The sequence below is a fragment of the Seriola dumerili genome, unplaced genomic scaffold (genome assembly GCF_002260705.1).
Source record: "Seriola dumerili isolate Sdu_G_001 unplaced genomic scaffold, Sdu_1.0 BDQW01000110.1, whole genome shotgun sequence".
Classification (NCBI taxonomy): Eukaryota; Metazoa; Chordata; class Actinopteri; order Carangiformes; family Carangidae; genus Seriola; species Seriola dumerili.
In genome coordinates this window covers 7,758,581-7,780,983 of record NW_019174365.1, presented here as the reverse complement: position 1 = coordinate 7,780,983, position 22,403 = coordinate 7,758,581, and the positions used below count along the sequence as shown (strand labels likewise).

The window sequence follows — 22,403 nt, the reverse complement described above, 5'->3', positions numbered from 1 at the left end:
CTGATCAGGGGGGATGTCAGGGAAGATAAGATATTATTAGAACAATGAATGGATGGATGTTTGTGAGAGAGGGTCCATCCAGAGATAACTAGAAAGGATCTAATCAGGAGAGATAATGCCTGATTGCATTCTCACGGACAAATACAAAGGCCAAGATGCCACAGACACAAAATGGAGTTGACATCTCACATTTAATTTTTCCTTAAATTTTGCAGTATGTCACATCAAGTTTAGGTTTGTTTTATATCATGTGACTTGCTACTTTTTCAAAACAAAAAGTCGTGTTTCACGTCTTGTTTTGTTTGACAGTTTCATTGAATATTTACACCAATTGACATCATGTGTTTTACTGTCTTTCTAAATTTGTTCATTGAACAATTTCTGTCCTCTTTTTTTTTTTGTCGGCTTTTCCAGATACAAGTTGTAAGTTTTGCCACAGAGCATAACTGGGACTCTTTGGATTTCTATGATGGTGCTGACAACCACGCACCAAGACTGGGCAGCTACTCTGGTAAACACCTCTTTTCAGTATTTTTATAGTGTTACTCAAAATGTTACTCATGTCATTACATTCTTGTCAAAATGTAATTTGGCAAAATACAGCTACTGTAATATAATAGCAAGTAGGAAACTCATACAATTTATAGTTTATAAATTAGTTCACAGCTAAGTTGTATTATAGCACATGTGCAGTTTGCTGCCAGCTAACGTTTTAGTTATTCTCATCTAGAAATATTGTAAATCATACAGTTAATAACTGAATTGTGAGAATCTTGAGAGCTTAATTTAATTTCAAAGTGAGACAGTAACCAAGAGAGCATAACTGAACAACATTCAGCATTTATTAATCAGGAAAGGTGTGTCACAGCTGCTCAGGTTAGTGGTAGTAATGGCTATGAGTATTTAGGGACAAATTAAAAAAAATAGGCCCCTGCACAGGCATTTTCACTGTATGTCACAGAATAATCAAGAACTCTGCTATTTGTAACCTGATCACAGTAAATATAACTATTACATATAAACGCAAACATGCATGTTGTCATGAAATGTGCAAGATGCTGCCCATGTGGTCCCCCACTTAGAGTACAATTAGAGCTAAACTGGTTCCATTCTGAGTCTCCCAGCAGAGACTGGGGCACACACCCACTGACACCTGCTTGTTTCTCTGTGATTACTTGAAAGACATATGAGAAATGTCTGCCGCATAAATAATTGATCCTCTTACACTCTAATGCTCTATTAGGAATAGATATTTCCTTAGCAACCTATATGTAATTTTAAATGTTCACAAAATTTACACACATACACACAATCTTTACTTAACTTTCATGTTAAGGGCAAGTGACTTTTTAAACTCATGGTAATTATAGTATGTTAGATATTTACAACTGATTACAGACAATAAAACAATAATATAAGAGGTATAAACCCTAATTGCAAATGTTAATTTGATTTATCACTATAATAAAATTTGATAGCATAAAAAAATTAAAACTTTTTTTTACTGCTTTCTGTTCAGGCATGACTGGTTTACTGTTTTGTTTTATCTGTAGCAGCAATGCTGTGTCAGTGATATATGTCTGTTATGGCAGGGGAAACCTTTCACTCGACACACCAGCAGCAGCACACATGCTCTGTTAATATTTAATTATGTTATCCACCATTTTTCTTTGAATGTAGTTTTCAACGATTAATGAAATTGTGGTTCATAAAAACCCATAGCTAATTATACTTTACTGCATATTGTTTGTGTAAAAATTTCTTTGTTACAATTCCACCTACATTTCTCTTCTCATCTATGCATGTAGGAGAAAAAGTGAACTCAACAGAGTAACCAAAAAGAGAGGTGTACCATTGGTCTGCCTGGTCATGCTGTCTGCAATGACCTCAATAGAAATGCCTCTGCTCCAGTGCTGCCACAACTTATATTCAGCCAAAAGCACTTATTTAGTCTGGGTGAAGCATTCCCCTGGATTCAGCTGTCCAAAGGGGAAGTCAGCATCTTCTGCGGATACTAATACTTCTTGTAGAGAGGCAAAGTCACCTGCTTATATGCTGGTTGTATCAAATAATCTATGAAAGTGCTTGATGTCTTTATGTCTTCATGGATAAAAGATTATGTTATAGAAGAGACAGTGAAATGACCATGACAGTGATTCCACATCTATAAAATAAAACAAATACATGCAAAGCGATGGTAAAACTTTTTTATAGGGGTAGTTACAAACATTAATTAATACTGTCATACATTCAGATATGACTGTTGTGGTTAAATCCATGCAGTTAATTACTCGCAATTTATTCATAATTTATTATCAAGGAAAAAAATATATTTTTATTTTCTGTCATGATAATGAATGAGATTTTCTCTGGAATGTGAACATGACCAGCAGGGGGGCTGCAGACTGTTCAAAAACCATCCAATTAATTCCCCTCGCAACAGACAACCAATCACATCCTTCAGCCTAACGCACTGTTCTTTCAGAGGGATGTCTCTGTAAGTTTGATATGTTTTGCTGACACACCTGCCACTGAGCAAAGAGCAACATGTGAATCAAAACAAAGTAATGCTTGGCTCACAGCTCGCTGGCCTGTGGGAAATATTAAACTCCACAAGTAGCTAATATCAGAAGATATTGTCACCATTATTACATCTTGAAGCAAGCCAATTTGATGACATTTCCAGTGACAAGGAGATTAGAGTAGTTTAATGTTCCTTTACATTTAAGTACACCATTTAATATCTTATTGTGAAGGGGCTTGACAGGCTGACACTGTTGCAGTGCAGTACCGGTTTTTGCTTTGTACCTTCCCTCGCCATACTAAGTAGGTCAAGCCAACATTTGAAAAGTGTTTTCAAATAAAACAGATGTCTCAAATGAAAGTAATTCCCTTCTCCCTCCTTTGAGAACACTTCACAAACAAAAAAAGTGAAAATGTATGTTTGGGGGGCCTTTGTTGTTTCCTTTGCTGTCAGATAACTAAGATCTGCTTGCTTTTAAGCCTCAGTTGAAAAATGAAAAAATTTGATCATGGTCCTCTGTTGCTCTCTTTCTTCCTCCCTGCTTTCAGGCACAACCATCCCCCCTCTCTTGAATAGTACATCTAACAACCTCTATCTCAGCTTCAGCTCTGATATTAGTGTCTCAGCTGCTGGTTTTCACCTGGAATATACAGGTAACATATTATCTTCAATACAACATTATCTTTGGCCTAATCAATATATACATAATAATGACTGAAACTTTTATATCAATGTTTATTTCTTATCAGCTATTGGTCTGGAGTCATGTCCAGAGCCTCAGACTCCAAACTATGGAATTAGACAAGGAGACAGATTTATGGTCGGTGATGTTGTGCAGTTTTCATGTGAACAAGGATACTCCCTTCAGGTATAAATACAACTTTTATATACTGTTTGTCCTTCTGTACCCATGTAAACTAACTACAGAGGGACTAAGAGGAATCGGGCGATAGAAATTTCACGCCTGAACACATGAACACATGCAGTTTTTACATGCAAACCGACTGCCAGATATGTATGTGAAATCATTCAAGGCTGCTCAGCTTCTTTGATGTGCTGCCATTCACTCTTTTTATCCCCTGGCTGCACAAGCCAAGAACTATTTAAACTGTGAATCAGAAGGAGACCCTACTCTCAGGTGGTTTTCCAAGCTCTTACTAAACATACAACTCTCGTGTGGTTTGCACAACTCCTGAATAATGCATGTCTCTGGTGTGGTCTGCCCAATTTCTGTGCGGTGTACTGTATAGCTCTAATGGAAGTTTGGCTTTTCCTTAATGCTTATATATAATATACAGCTCCACGGTATTAATAAGAATATCTTGTCAATGCAAAGCATGAATATTGTTGTTGAGCAGATAAAACGGCACTTTTAAACCAAATTATCTGATCATCTGCGGTGATTTCCCAACTGTTGACCCAACTGATAATAAATTGTGGTTGCTTTTACATTTCTAGGGCAATGCACATATCACCTGCATGCCTGGACCTGTCAGAAGATGGAACTACCCTGTACCACTATGTCTTGGTAGGAGTTCTCCTCCAGTACATACATGCACAAACACACACAAATGAATTCAGACCTGGATATACTGAGATACATGCAAAACTTCAGTGCTGCAGAAATGATGCAAGCAGTCTCCATTGCCTTCTCTGACTCTCTGGAAAATGAGCTGTTTTATCAATTTACTGTTTTGTGATGAGCTGATTATTTAGTATTCTGTGCTGAATATGATTAGGCTTTGCACAGCTAAGTCAGACTCTGCCATAAACATGCACAGTGTGCCAAAGCATCAGCATGCACTGAGGCAAATTAGAGGAAACAAGCCCTGGACACATTTCTACTTGCTCAATGCTAATTTATTCAAGAAGAGTATTTATTAGAGACTCAGAATATTAATGTTTTATTCAAAATGATTCAAAATGTCAGGTTGAAGATACTCAAGTGTCCAGTCAGAAGTAATGTCTTTAAAAAGTATAAGAATATCTACTGTGCTCAGTGAGGTTACTGCCAGCTTTTGATGTGCTGCTTTCTACACTGACCCACCTTTTTTCTCTGTTTTTATGTTGTATGTGTATGTGTGACTCCAGCCCAGTGTGGTGGGTCTATGACAGATGTAAGTGGAGTGATTCTAAGTCCTGGTTACCCTGGCAACTATCCCAGTGGACTAGACTGCACATGGACAGTCAACTTACCTGTCGGCTTCGGTAAAAAATACTGTCAACTTTCCGCTTGAGCATGAAATATGTGTGGTCTGTTTTCTCTGTTCGTTTCTGTCTCCCTCTTTCATATATCTATGTTATTGATTGATTGATTTACTCACTCACTCACTCACTCACTCACTCACTCACTCACTCACTCACTCACTCACTCACTCACGCACTAACTCACTCAACTAGTGTTGTGTTGGTAGCCTTGATCCATGTTGTTCATGAGTGGCTGCAGATGAAGCACCTAAAAACACTTTTCAGTTCACACACATTTGGTTTTACTCCTGGTCTCTCGGTCAGTCAGGCTGTGTTAATCTGTGAATGTCATAAACTGTGTATTTTTCTCAGGCATCCATCTCCAGTTCCTGAATTTCTCCACTGAAGCGATCCATGATTACTTAGAGATCCGCAGTGGAACGCTGGAAACCGGCTCGGTCATTGACCGGTTCAGCGGTCCAGTCATCCCCAAGCCTCTGTTCAGCACCACCCACCAGACCAGCTTTTTCTTTCACAGTGACTATTCACAAAACAAACCAGGCTTCCACATCACCTATCAAGGTATATCTTGTTTCTGTAATTTCCTCTCCAACATCTTGTTTAGACTGATTTGCTAAGCAAAGAAAATAAGAGCAGACAACTGATAGTGGTTCTTACTTTACTGAAACTAGCAACTGTTGCCAATGTGGTTATTAGATTTAAAAAACTGCCTGACTGCAACTTCATTTCTCAGAGACTAACAACAAAATTATCTACTTTTCAGACAACAATGAAAGTGTTTCTGGACTTACATGGTGCATACATGTCCTCATTTTTGGATTAATTTCAGTGATTAGATGAGTTTTGTATTTATTCTATCAGCCACTAAAAAGGGTTTCGAGCAGTCTTTTATTTATTATGACAATTCTCATAGATAGATAAATTTGTTGCGGCTAATTCCATTAATGTGGAAATTACAGTGGATGATGAATAAAACCTTTTATCTCATGACAGCAGCAAAGCTGCCAAAGTGTTTTGAACAGGAAAATGTGAATCCTGGCAGTTGCATTTTTTCCACTACTTTTATTGCTACTAATGTTTGTCAAACCCTTGACTCTTGTGACTTTGGCTGTGAAAAGTCACTGTCACTATTATGTTTAAATTAGTATTTTGGCAACAGCAGAAGAAGAAGCACACACTTCTTTGGTGCATGATACCCTTATCAAAAAGTTAGTAACCTTAATTTATATCTAAAAGTCTGCAGCTGTTATGTCTCTCTCCAACATTTCAGATTTCAGGGTTATTTTATATTGCAGAGATTGCAGTAGGTCTTTTTTTTTTTTTTTTCAAACAAGCCGGAGGAATTATGCGTTAGTCTTTTGAACTCTGTGTGAAAGTTAGTACCGACAAACAACTTTTAAGTGGGAGGAGAAGAGTAATTTGAAGAACTCAGAGTAGTTTAGGGCACAGTGTAGTCCATTTGCAGAATGTTTAAAATGTTTTTTTTAACTACTGGACTGGTGGCTACGGTTGGAGATCCGGATCTTAAAAGTATTTTTTAGCACCCCCCTCGGAATTAGGTAAAAATTGAATTCAGTGTTAGAATGGCTGCATTTATTGTCTTTTTTCGATGACTGGCTTGATTTTAGAAGCACTTATCATAGCTGCTCATAGTCATTTGCAAACGACTCCTGCATTGTTACCATTTTCCTCAACTAATTTGGGATGGGTTACGGTCTCTCCAGCCTACCAGCTCCAGAGTTGTCCAGACCCTCGTCCATTTCGAAATGGCATCGTGATTGGCACAGATTTCAGTGTTGGGATGACAGTGTCATTTGAATGCCTGCCTGGATATTCTCTGATCGGAGAGGCTTCACTCACATGTTTACATGGAATCAGCAGGAACTGGAACCACCCGTTACCACGATGTGAAGGTAATTCATGTTGTTATCAATGTATGTCAGTCTTGTTTGAATGCATTCAACAGTACTTTTCTTTGATCTGAGAAGTTTCATATGTTTACAGCTCTAAGTGTTGTGAAAGGAATGTAGTCACTTAATTTCGGTTAGTTCTGATAATACTGAATGTCTCACTTTCTCAGAGGAACATAATCTGTTTTATATGGGGTTTGCAACATGGAACCATCATATACCCAGGTCCCAAGAAGATATATATATATATATACTGGCAAAGTATTCTTTCAATCCAAAAGAGGATTTTTGCAGAAGCAATGCATTACCTGGCCCATCGTAAAAACACCCTCATTTGTAAATGCTTTTTAATAGCATTTCAATATTGATATCATTGCTGTTGCGAATATTAGTAATGATGTTTCATATTATTGCTTTCCTGACTCTGACAAAGTATCATTCCATTATTAAATTATTAGCTATCTTACTCCTAGCTGTAACTTTAATGTGCACATGATTTTTATTCAACACACTCCTTTCTGAAAGTAAGCACTATGTAGCCCTCGATATTTCCTCTACAGTTTAACCAGCTGATATTGATTGTTGCACTGAGAGCAAAGTGGAAAGAACGTATTGTGCAATTACAAGCTACTTGTAACTCAACAGAATAAAATAGAAATTTTCTTCAGTTTATGGAATCAACAAGAGAATGTTCATTACCATAAAAAATGTAGAAATAAATCTGAACAAAATTAGAAACATGGCAGGTATGTTGTTCTTTCGTTCATTTCCAGCTAATTGTGGTGGTGAAATTATATCATGAAATTATATTATTATAACTTTATGACCAGTAACTGCACATTAATCCAATTGTTATTCCTTTTTTAATTTTAAGGCAAGGCTCTAGAGTGTTAACACTTATTCAAGGACCCTTAAATTAAAAAAACTGTAAATGTTCAGTTTTATAGCTCAGTGGTAACATTGCATCACTGATGAGTAACACCTACACTCCTGAGGAATACCTGAGCTGCAGAAGAGAAAAAAAAAAAACTGTAATGACAATTTATTAGAGGTATTAAGGTGTTATCCAATGGTCATTACATGACTGATAGTCATGTCTTCTCTCAATCATCCAGACAATTACTAAAGCTTCAGAATGGTAATAGTAATTTGTTGGTGATTTATTAAGGGTATTTCTGCTAATATTCTATCTCACAGCTCTCTGTGGTGGTAACATCACATCATTAAATGGAACCATTTACTCTCCTGGTCACCCTGAGGAATACCCCAACTTCCAGGACTGTGTGTGGAGTGTGAGAGTTCCTCCTGGACACGGGATTTACATCAACTTTACTGTACTGAGCACTGAGCCCATATATGACTACATTACTGTCTGGTAGGTATTATTTAGTTATTTACTTTACTTGTTTTTCTACTATGTCATAACTGACACTGTCCACCCTGATTATGTGACACTTCTTACCAATCTTTTTCATCTTTTTCAGCTTCATCAAGGTCCATTTCACTAAAAATTGTCTTTTTTACTTGACTGAATAGCCATTAAATTTGTCTCACATATTTGAAGAACTTCTGTTACACGGACAGACACACACGCACTTTCTCTCTCTCACAGGATCATGCTCTTTAACATCTTTTCAGAGCTGGCCACTAATTGGCTAAATCCCTGCAAGGATTACCATGACTACAGACATGTCTTCTTGAATATAAAGTTACTCTGACATAATTTCCTTCTTGTCATGTTTTTCCCATCTCTCTTTGGCCATAAGTCTTTCTCTTCTTCCCTCTGTTCCCTAAACGATCTCTAAACGACAGTTTGTCTTATATGGTATATACAATACATCTTTCTCTCCCTACCTGCCCAGGCTTGACTTCTCTCTTCATTATTCTTCTTGGAGAGAGCAGTCATTGGCAACAGCAGACGTTTTGTCAATGCAGGTGTTTAAATGGTGCCTGTATACCATGTTACATAGATATCTGCAGATACAAAGTGGCAGCAGAACCATAAATAGACTGTACCATCTAATTCTATGGTTGCCATGTTTCTGCTCCTTCTCTATAGCTAAAGGCTGAGCCTGTTACCTATAAATAGACAGCTGGGTGCAACGTCAGTAGTTTAGAAATGTCACCTGGCATACAGACATAAGACCAACACAGAAGGACCAAATGTCTATCTTGTACTTCTGTGAGCTTGTCATATCGACCTTACAGATTTCCAGTTTTGTCTGTTTCTGTTTATTATTGCTAAAAATATTGTTATTATTTTGAGAAAGTATGGCAACACAATGTACAGTAGCTTTTCCAGACAAGTACCTGGATGACTCATAAGTGATGTCCAATATAAACTATATCAAATAATTACTTTAATATACTCCTGCTTTCAGAGGAAGAGGTACACTAAGAAACTGATCATTGCAAGCTTAAAAGAGCCCTTATTCTCTAAATGAATGATCCCATCAAGTGACCCAAGGTCAGTTACAATGACATCTACTACTATTTGCCCACGTCTCCAATTTAGTCTAGTTTGCTTCTGGGAAAACTTCACCTTAGGAACTTCTAATTTAATTGCAAAGATGCAGGACTTAGGTCAATGCACCACCAGATCTTTCAGGACCCAGTTAAGTAACAACACCAACAACGGCTGTCTGGCTACAGCCTCTGTCAGATATTCATCATACAGTGGATTGTTGTGCTAGTTTTGATTATTTTAAGGTGAAATACTGACATCTCATAGTCTACTAACTAACAGCAGAAAATTCTTTCATTTAGAGTTGTAACTATTCTTTATTTGAATTATGGCTTACTCTACTTTGTATTTTTTGATTAACTGATTAGTCCCAACCAAAAAAAGCCCTCAATACAAGGGTTAATTTACTTGTTAACCTAACTTATCTGATCAAGATTAAACTTTTATGAACAGTCAATAAATTAGTCTATAAAATGTATAAGAGTTACAAATTTTATCATTTCCCAGATGACATATTTCTTGTTTTGTTCAAAAACTCAAAGAACAATAATGTACAATGATATAAACAAAGAAAAGAAAAGCAGCAAATCCTCAATTTGAGAAGCTTGATGATTGACTGAAATGATTAATCAGTAATCACAATTTTTGCCAATTAATTTTCAGTCAATCGCCAAATTGATTCATCACCTAATTGTTTCTTATTAAAAATGCTTCTAGACATTGTACAACATAATCATATCAAACAAAGTTAGATATGAACTGAACAACTTGAAGTTTTGTTGGTTCTCCACACTTACTTGACACTGGAGAGCTGCTTCCTTTTAGCTGTACATAACAGGAACGTGGCTTGTTGGACGTATGTCTTTGGTGTATAAATGTAATGTCTTATGTCTTGGTGTATAAATGTAATGTCTTAAAACTACAGTATCCAGCCTGCCTTTCTCACGCCAAACACCACAATACCATTGAACCATGTGCTGTCCACCCACAGCCGATTCTGTGAATTCCCTGAATTGGTGGCACAGCATGTTCCTGACCCTGCTGTCAGTTGGAAAAAGTGGACAAACTGCTGAACTCACACGAAGCAAAGACAGCAACCTCACACAAAGCTCTAAAAACTCACAAACTCACAGTCATAACACTGACTTCCTGTAGAGAGCACAGTGTCAGTGGTAAAGGTGTGATTTTCACAGCGGTCTCCTCAGTCCAGAGCCAGCCAACCTGACAGTCAGTTAGTCTGCTAATTGGTCTCATGCTGGGAAGCTTACTACAGGACTTCATTGTAAGAATTATCATAGATGTCGCAGAAGTAACCTTCTGTTGTGCTGCCTCACACAGTCAGTGTCTTTGTCTTATCCGTGCTGTATGTACTGCCATAATGTACTCATAATGGTTAGTGAGTGCGGGCATCACCAGCAATCAGCAGTGGATGAAACTACTCTGATGACTCTGAACCACCCAACATGAATCAGCGACAGGGATGATTCCTTACATAACCTGACAGGTATAATTGGCCTCATCCAAAAACCACTTAACAACAGGAAATAATTATTTCATTTAACTTCATGATGATACTTTTTAATCACTGATAATGAGCCCACTATTGGTTAGTTTGCGTCTGACAGCTGGTGGGGCTGCCATTAAAGGTGAAATATGCTCATGACATTGCACTGAGAGCCGGACCTGCCATTTGACAGATAACTCTCTGTCTGCTGTGTGTGTAACTTTTCATGAATGCCAGGCTGATTAGTGACAAAACTAAAGCCAAAGTCTAAGTCAAACTCTACACCAGGATTCGCATCTGTTATTCTTATGATCTGACGACAGTTCAATCAATATTTATGAACTTGAGCATCCCAAAGCAAGAATAAGAGAGCCAGAGCTTTGAACTGTGTTGTTGTTGAGAGAAAAAAGGCTCTGTTCTATCATAAGTTCACTGGAATCTGAGTTTGTGAAGGTTTTATATCTAAATGAGCTTTGTGACATTGTGGTTTAGAATGTTTTGAGAGGGAAGATGGGCCCATATTCATGCACAATCACTCTGGGCGCCGGCACTTTGTCATACAAAGTCCATCTCCATTCGCAGTCAATGGAGCAGCTCCAGGTTTTGTCTCATAAATAATCGTCAAGTCTCTTCTATCTTTGTTTCTAGCCTCGGAGAAACCATTTCCTGATCACAAATAGCCATTTAACTGTCACAGATGACTGCAGTAACGTATTCAAATTATGTTTTAGGTTGACTTTTCTCTTCCATTATTCTATAAAGAAAGATCATATCCATTCCTTTATGGGTCTTTAGTCTCTGAGTACCCCCTTTGTAACTCAAGTTTTCTCTTTGTTTCTCCACAGGGATGGTCCAGACCAATCTTCTCCTCAGATCGGCCAGTTTAGTGGGAACACAGCTTTGGAGTCTGTCTACTCAACCTCTAACATTATCCTCATCAAATTCCACTCTGACTTCTCTGGAGCTGGCTTCTTTGTCTTAAGTTACCATGGTAAGACCGTATCAACATCCTTAAAGTTGTCACACTGCTAGCGATCATATCATTGACTATATAAATGCAACACATCACTTGATTGTGTCTACTCAGTTACAAATGCCAAGCTCATTAACCATTTTCTCTGCAGCTGGCTTTGTTTTCCTGAGGAAAAACTATACCGCTATGATTAGTTGTAGCTGAGTGAAGGCATCGATCTGTTTGTGTTCACTTCTCTTCACCTTCATCCTCATTAAGTTCCACTTAGATCTGCTTCCTTTGACTCATTCTGACTTGTGAAGTTTTCACTTTGATCAAAGCGGATGTCTTTGTCACATCCTACTGAAGTAATACTATATTAGTCACAATGGTGTTATTGATAGTTTTTGTATCATGAATTAAATTGGTAGTTGCAGCAATGTGGAAAGGTTCTCTTTAGCGTTACTGACCACTGTAGGTTCCAGCACGCCATGGGTTTTAATACTCTGATTTGATCTTTGAGTCTGCTGCAGCATTTTAAAGTGCCACTATTCCTGCTACCGTGTGTATTCGGTTATTTTAAATGACAGCAGTTGGACTTACTAATGATGCATAAAATACTTAAACATAGTGTGTGATATGTGATTCACTTTTAATTGGTATTAAAGTCCCTTTTTCAGTTCACACTTGCTTGGTTATAGAACGAGTGGACCAGTTGTTTAACAAGTATGTTAATGAAACACTGTAATAACCCTTGACCTCACACTATAAAGTAAGAGGAATATAACGCTGAGAGCTTTAAAATAGCCACTTTCAACTAAACCAAGGCCACATATGATAAAAATAATGCTGTTGTTTGAAGGAAAAGTTTCACAAAGTTTGCTTGTTTAATGGAAAACAAAGGAGAAGTGCAGTTGCTCAGATAACAGTCTGTATGATAAAGGCATGGACAATGAACAGCTGGGTAGGTGTTTGCTTATCAAACACTTATCACTTGATACACTATAAGTGAGCGGATGTTCTGCTCTTTTTTTTCATTTTCTACTTTCTTTAATCCAGCACCTTCTTGTCTTGCAGCACTGAGGTATACAGTTGCCTTTGAAGTTTGTGCTATTGTTTGAAGGAAAGTAGCACTGAGAGATAGTCAACAACTTTCACTAACTTTTCAACAACTGAAAAGTTAATTCATCTTTCAACTTAACAATTGTGTGAACATCAGCCTTGTCTTGTCATCATTGTTTCTAGCCAATCATGACTTCCTTTGCTCTCAAGAATTGCTATCAGATTAAAAGAAAATACAAAAAAGAGAATACATTCATAGCTTTAAATTCCAACCACACAAGACAAACAAAGCATTTTTTAATTTTAATTGAATTGTTGCTTTAGTACAAGGAACGAGCAAACCTGCAGTTTGTTTAACAAAAACAATTAGACTCATGAAATTAAGAGATTTTCATGACACAATGCCCTCAGTCAAGGTTTGTTGTGAGTTTCTCTTTGTATAATAGTATAGAAGTGTTTTTCTATCTGTCTTACACACACATACACACACACAAACACACGCACGCACACACATGCACACACATGCACACACACAAACACACACACACACATACACACACACACACACCTCCACCTCCACCAGAGTGGTGGATATTGTATTTCTGGCTCTTTCTCCATGTCAAAACTGTCGATGCCTTTCAGTTTGTCATTTCATTTAAATGTTTTGCTGCGGTCCTTCAGTGAACTTAGATTTCCCTTTGTTTTCACCCACTGTTTAAGATGAAAACCTCCCTCATCGTCTCCCTTCTTGTTTCGCCTGTCTGCCTGCATACATCAATCTTTAGTCCCTTTGGCTTCTGTCTTTTTTTTGACTACTGTCGTGTGAAAACATCCAGCTATGATTATGATGTTTTTCCGTCTGTTTTTGACATGAATGTTTGAGGGATTATATGACCACATGACCACATGATAATGTGTTATCTTTTGTTGGAGAAAGCTTCAAACAGGATTTTCTTAAATTGAAATTTTTTTGGAAAAACAAAAAACGACTGCATAAATATAGTATATGTATGAATAACTTGCATACATGTAAGGAATCTTCATAATGTTTAGCAGCACAGTACTGAGAAATTACGCCAAGGTTTCCTACTGCATTGAAGCTTTAGTGATGTCCTTCACATGTAAGATGCTTTGAATAAAAGTGTCTGCCAAATGACAAAATGTATGTAAATGTAAACATTTACTGTCGATAATTATATTTTCTATTTGTCTAATATTTAAATCTGTATTTAGTGGATACATCTACTAAAGTCTGTCATTAAGCTAAAAATGCTATTTTTTTCTACATGAAGCCTTGAATTTGTTTGGCAATAAGGATTAGGCAGTGTAACTAATGGATGACTGGATTTTGGCAATGCAAGGTTTTTACCAAACAGTAAAAAAAAAAAAAACGCTTCTTATTTATACTACTTCTTATATATTCCTCATCCTTGTCAGAGTAGTTTAGTCCCTGAAAAGTTCCCCTTTGGCTGAAGTTTTTATTTGACAGAATAACTTCTAATGAATTCTAATTCTCTTTTTACCCTTCACAACACATTTTGTCTCTCTGACATACGCAAGCATATTCAGTATATACTGTATATACCTGCCTTCTCCGTCATGAAGCTCATATTTGTTTCTTTTCTGTTCACTGCTCTTTAGTGAAAGCATGTCAAGTTGTTTTTTTTTTAACAGGCTTCCCCTTTTCAGACAGATGACACATTGTTAATGAGTTTCCTCTGGCAGGTTTTAACTGTCAGCTGTCACACTCACACAGGAACAGTACCATCTGATGAATTCAACTTTATTTTCAATTTCTGTTTTGTTGGAGGATGTACAGCAGAGAGTGACATGCAAGATGGATAAGAGGGAGACTGGATGATGCGTATGGCAGTGGTTGTTAGCGTTGTTTTGTCACTTCAATTTTATATGACAATATAACAAACACAAAACAAGAAAGACAGACAAGAGTGAGAGGTAGGTAGCTACAGTATGAGCGGGTAGTACACCCCATTTGTTAGTCCGGAGAAGACACAAATTCTCAATTAATAAAAGAAAAGGGAAAAAGCCGGACTCCTGATAGATTTCCCTCAGCAGGAACTTGTCACAATAAGGGACACATTTTCTACATTTCTTCTTCAGTGTCCTTCAGTGGCACAACTGAAATTCAGAATGTCATAGTTTGCATTTGAGGCAGCTGCTAAAGTGCAGTTTTGGTTTGAAATGCCAAATAAACCCCAAAGGAAGCATCAATCAACTGTTTGGGGTTGTTTATCAATGTCATTGTCCTTCTATTTATTTATCTCTGGGTCAAGGTTCTGAATGCCAGCACCTCCCATACAGAGATGAGGGCCATACAGTGGTGGATAATGTTGTCATGGACGTGAGACTGAGAAAGCTGATGTGACATGAATGTGGAAGTAGCTATAAAAATGCTCTTGGAGCTTAGTGAGATCAATGACTGCTCACAGTGATCCTCTCCTCTCACGCACACAAGCATAGACATTGGTGCACAAACATGTACGTGCACACATTCAGATATGCATACACATACTCACACACACACACACACACACACACACACACACACACACACACACACATACCACAGGGCTTTGATATGCATGAGAGCAGCAGATACTATTGGCAGGTCTCATTTTCATAGTCAATTTCATCCTGACTTATAGCCCTCAGCCCTCTTTGCCTCTCTCTCCTTTAGTCCTCCTCTCTCTCGGTCTGTATTTTCTCTCTCTCTCTCTCTCTCTCTCCCTCTCTCTCTCTCTCTCTCTCTCTCTCTCTCTCTCTGTTAGTGAGTGATCTATGGTCATGCAGTAATATTGATTACAGCCTTCAGCTGAGTGGCTGTGAAGTCGGTTGCTTTTTATGATTCAAGGCAGTGCTGTATCCGTGTAGCCATGGTCTAGTCGTGCTTTGCTGACTAGACCATCTGAACTTAAAAAGTGAAGTTAAACTGATACAATCAAGATTAAACAGAGTAAACAGAAAACAGGTTGTTTTATTATTTGAATCAGTAAAGATTTCTCACTACAAAGCTCTGGACAACTGGAAGCTTACACAGAAATGCAGGAAGACCAGCAAGTTACATTTAAAACATTCACAGCAAGAAAAAAATAATTATTGCCAGTTTCCAGCCATTGGAAAGTTTTCTAATTTTCCCTGTCTTGACAAGCCAGGTTAGACTGATCGACAAAATTTCTTTTCACACATTGTTCTACATTGTCCCCCTCTTTGTCCTCTCTCCTCTCCTCTGCTGCGTCTGTTCTTCTAGCCTACCAATTAAGGGTTTGTCAGTCTCCTCCAGAGGTGCCCAATGCTGACATACTGATGGAAGACGTAGAGCTGGAGATAGGTGAGTTGCCTGGCTGACTGTCATGCCTTCAGACATGTCAGTTTGACAGAGGATGCAGACTTTTCTGTTTTCAACAGTATAAGAAGTGTTAGATGTTTGTATGATGAAATTTTGGTAATGGCAGTGATACACTGTATACAGCGGTGGAGGAAGCACACAACACAAGGGATACTCCAAATGCAAGTTAATGTTCAATATTGACAATGTTACCCAAGCTAAAGTACATAAATATTAAAACTAAAATACTCAAAGTAGAAAAAGGGTCCCTGGGTGTGTTGTATGATTATATATTATATTATGAGATCATCATGACTGATGCATAATTTGTAAGTATCGTTTCACTGTTGTATCTGGTCAAGGTGGAATGACTTTTCACTATTTTGTAAATTTAATTTATAGCCATGCACCATCTTCATAAGCTGCTGATATGTTTTTTACTTAAAATCTTAATTTGTAAAATAACTACTAACTAAAGCTGTCAAATAAGTGTAGTGGAGTGTGGTTACATTTCACTACTCACTGTACACTAGCAAAAAATAAACAATATTGTTCCTTCTGTCTGCCTTGATTTTGTTTTCCAAACACTTTTCTCACACCATGATTTTGTGCCTCCAGGTGACATCATCAGGTACAGATGCCATCCTGGATTCTCATTGGTCGGCAGTGAGATTCTAACCTGTCGTCTGGGAGAAAGACTACAGATGGATGCACAGCCTCCAACATGCCAAGGTGTGTATATGCCAATACATTTGCTCAGTGTTTTGATTAAAATTTCAAATAGCTGATAATGAAATCACTGAATATAACAATGGTGTGTATTTATTTAACATAACCAGTCCCCTCCCTTAATTTTCTATCCACAGTGCAATGCCCTGCACATGATGTGCGATATGACTCGTCAGGTGTCATCCTGAGCCCTGGTTGGCCAGAAAGTTATCCTAACCTCCAAATGTGTTCATGGAGCGTTACAGTAGAGAAAGGATACAACGTCACCATTACCTTTGAAAGCTTCCACACTGAGAGAGAGTTTGATGTGTTGGAGATTTTTGATGGTAAAAAGACACACACACAGACACACTTAAAGCTGTAAACATGTTAGGATGAAACTTGATCACCACGGGAAAACTGGATATACAGTTATAACCACAAAAATACAAAATACCAACTTAGAACAAATCACAGTGTATTTTCAATGTCTGATTCATTTTTTTTGTCTATTTCTTTCTCTCTGTCCCCTCTCCTCCTTACCGCTCACGTTATCCTGATCCCTCTCAGGTCCTACAGCAAACAGTCCCACTCTGGCAACGCTGAGCGGTGACCTGCCAACACCCTTTAACCTCACCACCTCTGGTCACCAGTTCCTGGTCCGCTGGTCTTCAGACCATGGCACAAACAAGAAAGGCTTCAAAATTCGTTATGTTGGTGAGTACCAAAGTATGTATCCCAACTTTATTTTACTACTACTTTATATTGTTATAATGCATGGCAATAAGGACAGAGGTAGACAGAGACAGACAGAAGGACAGAGGGACATCCTGACTAGAAGTGCACTTGAAGGGATTGTTCAACCTCTAAGTTGTGTCAAAGTACAACTTATAATTTGTTGAACATAATGAAAAAATGAGAAAGTTCCTCAATTTTGTGGGGAAAACAGGTAATCTACAAGAAAGTTGATTTAAAAAGTACATGAACTACTTACAGTGTCATTAACTTCATCTCACCTGTGCAGTTTGTTTCTTCATCTTCAGCATACTTTTCTACCTCACTTCTGTCTGTCTCCTAGAGCAGATTTCTAAATTGTATTATGGGTTAGTTCTTAACTTTTATTCATTCAAGAAAGCTTGATGAGCACAGATGTTGTTTTACAGCAAGCTTTGCATTTAGACAGTCTTGCACCTGGTCCTGCTGAGTATAACTTTAGACTGTTGTGCATTAAGCACCTTCACTGGGGTAATGGGATTTGAGTGCTTTATTCAAGGGCATTTTTTGACAGTTAAGGGGGAGGAGACAGTATCACCTGTTTAATTTGCTTATTCACTTCATACATTCTACTCAGGAGGCTGCTTCTTTAACCTTTGAAAAACCACTGCTCTGTATGATGAATGATAGGCTGAATAATAACAGAAAACTCTCCCAGGACGCTCACACTCAGTAACCTTCTCTGGTAGCTGTGATTAATGTGAGCATCTGCAAGGATTATTAAACATATGTTATAAGCCTACTAATATCAGGGTTCAACCTCAAGAGTGTTCTTTTTTTCTTTCTTTCTTTTTTTTTTTTTTAAGTTGCACAATCAGGTCGATATACGGCCAGAACCATACTTCTTCTCCAAAAACAAAATGTTCTCATATTTTAATTATAAAGAGAAATTTAACACTCTTGTTATATCTTGTTATGTTATGTCATTTTTCTTATTATTTTTCTCATTATTTAGATTTTATAGACTTATGTTGGTATGTCTTCTTTTGTTTTAAGAAGAAACTTTGTTGTCACGAAAGAAGCCCTTGTGTAATTGAGACCAGAAGTTTAAAGCCGTCAATGACATATTGTGAGCTGGCTGCTTTGCCAACATGCCGATTCTGTGATACCATCCCTTTCTGTGGCCATCAACTTTAAACTTTAAGAGCTTTAAAAGTAAACTGTGTCAGAAAGCTTTAATTAGAAATCCCTGACAAACTGTAAAAAAACATTGCTGGCACTGATTATGTGTTTTCAATGCAAGGAAAACACAGTAAAACGAACAAAACTCCCTCACTAACTTTTAAGTGGTGCTTGATCATTTGTGTTCAAAACCCACCATGCAGATGATACTGGCCCAGTGGCAGACCAGAGGGACATATAAAACAGACTTATCACTAATAAATAGGGCCAGTTAAAAACTTAATTTTGGGCTCCTGCCCAATTTGGAGAGTTACACACCAGGCACACTGCCCAAATCAACATCTTACTGGACCCAGGCCTGGGTAATCTTTATAAGCTATGACAGAGGAACATAATAGAACTGCTACTGCTGACTTACCATATGAGATACGGATATTATTGTAAATGGACCTTTATCTACTGCCATGGATACTGAGACTACAGAATGTCAATACTACATACAACAGAAAAACTTAGACAATGCTTAACTTGTTGTCAGGTTATTGGTGGTTGCAGCAGGATTCCTCTTGTTTTGCCCACCGCTGCCAACATTGTCTGGAGTAAAGAATTAATGTTTCTTGGTGGAAGAATATTTCATAAAATTGCATAAGGCCACTGATGACTTTGTGGGTAGTGTGTTTGTCTTAAAGTATTGCCTAGTAAAATAAAGGTTAATTAAAAAAATATATATATTTATTGTTCGATCAGAAGCTCTGCTGCGAGAGATTTGCGATTTAGTTTATTTCGCATTCATTCAGCTTGCTAGAATTGGCTAAAAAACACTTGGCTTTTAAGGTGTGCCAGAAAGACAACATCACCATTATGAGTGTGGTCATTAATATTTTCTTTCACAGAATTATTTTGTCCTGTTTAGCCCAACTAGTGATTTCAATTCAGATATTTTACTTGGAAAGATAATATCCTGAACCTTCTCATGGCTCTAACAGCACAGTTTAAAATACACAATGAAAACCATAATTGTGTAAGAAATTTGATTTTTCTCACAAACAGGTCCCCCATTTTGGCTAGGATTCCTGTTGTGTAGGGTACAGTAGGGACTCCTGTGTGAAGGGACAAATGTCTCTCTTTATAGTCTGATACAGTAGTTCTGTTTTAGCAAAGGGTGTTAGCAATTCTGATGTCATCACACTGTCACTCATTCTGACTGGCTCATCGGCTATTAAAGTCTGTCTCAATGAAGTTTGCTAGCTTGTAGTTTACTTTCTTTTACTGACAATCTTTGTTCTTTTAATTTTGTTTCTTCTACTCCAGCCCTGTACTGCTCCACCCCAGACTCTCCACTCCACGGCTCCATTTCCTCTCAGAGTGGCGGCCATGTCAACAGCGTGGTGCGGTGGGCTTGTGACCGTGGTTACCGTCTCATTGGCAACGCCACAGCAACCTGCCGACGCACTTCATTTGGTTACCACACATGGGATTCTCCTGTACCTGCATGTCAAGGTGTGTTTGTTTGTGCTGAACTGTTTTGTGTATGTGATGTTAATTGGCATAAAAAAACAGTAATTTCCAGATTTTTTTAAATATAACTATATGATATATCTCATAACCATCAAAATAACTTTAGTCACCAAAATAAATTTTAGCTAAGTTTGTGTTGTACAATTTAATCTTTTTGCGTCAGAGTAGATATATACAAGATTCAAGTGAGTAAAATGCCAGTAGCAGTGTTTGTAAGGAGGGGCTTTAAAATGTGACTGCCACATGTTATTCATATCAATTTGGCTAATGAAATGAAACGGGAGCAATCAAAAACAACTATCCTTTTTGCGTAACTCATAGAGCGTTCTCTTTCTCTTTCTCTTTATGTGTATTTTCAGTATGTATTATAGTGTATTCTACACAGACTTGATGACATTTTCATGTTGCACCTTCTATTGTCTAATCCCACACATCAAATAACCATAGAAAGGCATGGCTCATAGCAAATATAGTCAAAAGAAGGATGTATAGCAGATTGTGAACACTGTGTAATATCATGGTGCATTGCTCTACAAACCAGTCTATTTAAAACCCACTGTGGAGCAGAATTTTCAGCAAGTTAGATGTGTTTTGTTAGAGCTGTTTGGAACTGGAGATCAAGCATCTCTTGATTGTATATTTTTAGTTTGATAGAAATATGTAAGATTGTTTACAAATACATAATACATTCAGTGGCTTTGAATCTCCAGAAATATTTCAAACAAAGTACACATCAAATCTGCCTGACAGACACAACTGTGCATTAGGGCTTCTGTGTGTGTCTTTTTGCATGTTGTCTTCTTAACCACTGTGTGTGTATGTCCTCCCCTAGCTGTCTCATGCGGGGCACCCAAGGCTCCTATAAATGGCGGCATTTTAACAGCTGACTATTCTGTGGGAACAAGAGTTTCCTATTTCTGTAACGATGGATACAGACTCTCCAGCAAAGAACTGACGTCAGCCATCTGTCAGCCTGATGGAACATGGAGCAACCACAATAAAATACCACGGTGTTCTGGTTAGTAACACATAGATCACACATAGCGTGTTACAAATTTTGACATATTAAATGGTAAAGCTACAAATGCAAATATAAATTCTAGACACCCCTAAGATTTTCATCACTTCAGTTACAAAAAACAGAAATATGAAATACTACATTGTTCAAACAATGATCCTATCTCACTGGGCCAGGTGGATATGGTTTGTAAGCAATATATAATTACCACTGTGTGTGCCATGCATTTCTGGCTTGGACATTGTTATTTCAACTGAGACATTAATATGCATCTGTGAGATATTTTGCACTGGCTTGACCCCACTTTAAATGTAAGCAAATTTCATGAGGTTTTATTTTGTCTTCACACTCTTTCCATCTCTGTAGTGGTAGTATGTCCCAGCATCGGGTCATTTTCTTTAGAGCACGGCCGCTGGAGGATTGTCAACGGGTCACACTACGAATACAGAACTCGCATTGTGTTCACCTGCGATCCGGGATACTACCGATTAGGCCCTGCCCATATCCAGTGCTTACCCAATGGCATCTGGAGCTGGAGAAATGAGAGACCGCACTGCCAGGGTCAGTAACACAGACGTATAACTGTTTAATGATCAATGAGGTAACCATTATTACAGATTTGAACATGGAGGCAAAGGAATCATTTCCTAGAGACTTATAGTATTCTTGTTCAGATCCTGTATTTATTCCTGTATTTATTTCCTAAGCAGTAATTTCCTCTGGGCACCTTTATGACACATAAAGACATATATAATGAACAGGCATCAGACTGGTATAAGTCCTCTCATCTAAGTCTTTGCCAGAAAGGAATAAGTGTATTTTACAAAATGTCTAACTATTACTTTAAAGTAAACCAAGTCCCCTCAGCATATTTAAACAGTTAGGGTTATTTTATGTACTTTTTGATGTTTTAAGTCAGCAAGTTTGTGAGCCACAACATGAAGAAATTGCCAAATTAATGTGACCTGACACTACCGTTGACATTTATGAACAGTTTGGATGACAGGTTGTTGAATAACAGATAATCAGCTTAAATCAGTAAGGACTAAAACATCTTATGTATACAAACACAAACGATAGCTCTTGGTTTGTGCAGCAGAAAAAATAAGCAGCAGAAAATGGCTGTTAAAGTTTGTCATTTAAAATTTGCTGATATGAAAGGGTAGAGGTGTGTTCAGTGATAATTGAATTTCTACTAATTTGATTTAATGTCTTTCAAATAATTTGATAATGTCTGAATTACAGTGCAAAGAAACTTTTTTCCTTCAATACTTGTGCTAACCTGAAGGAGTT

General features: G+C 37.6%; 1 protein-coding gene across 1 annotated transcript in view; it reads left to right on the top strand.

Annotated features, from left to right (window-relative positions):
* The window catches only part of LOC111223117 (CUB and sushi domain-containing protein 3-like), a 262,697-nt gene that overhangs the window by 205,308 nt on the left and 34,986 nt on the right, over positions 1-22,403 (top strand). The window contains exons 38-53 of the mRNA XM_022747144.1: positions 415-511; positions 3,073-3,177; positions 3,274-3,392; positions 3,983-4,052; positions 4,616-4,732; positions 5,084-5,293; positions 6,457-6,645; positions 7,840-8,017; positions 11,456-11,601; positions 15,893-15,973; positions 16,589-16,702; positions 16,837-17,025; positions 17,249-17,395; positions 19,886-20,074; positions 20,925-21,110; positions 21,477-21,671. Coding sequence (XP_022602865.1) covers positions 415-511; positions 3,073-3,177; positions 3,274-3,392; positions 3,983-4,052; positions 4,616-4,732; positions 5,084-5,293; positions 6,457-6,645; positions 7,840-8,017; positions 11,456-11,601; positions 15,893-15,973; positions 16,589-16,702; positions 16,837-17,025; positions 17,249-17,395; positions 19,886-20,074; positions 20,925-21,110; positions 21,477-21,671 — 2,332 coding nt within the window. The remainder of the gene's footprint in view (positions 1-414; positions 512-3,072; positions 3,178-3,273; positions 3,393-3,982; positions 4,053-4,615; positions 4,733-5,083; positions 5,294-6,456; positions 6,646-7,839; positions 8,018-11,455; positions 11,602-15,892; positions 15,974-16,588; positions 16,703-16,836; positions 17,026-17,248; positions 17,396-19,885; positions 20,075-20,924; positions 21,111-21,476; positions 21,672-22,403) is intronic.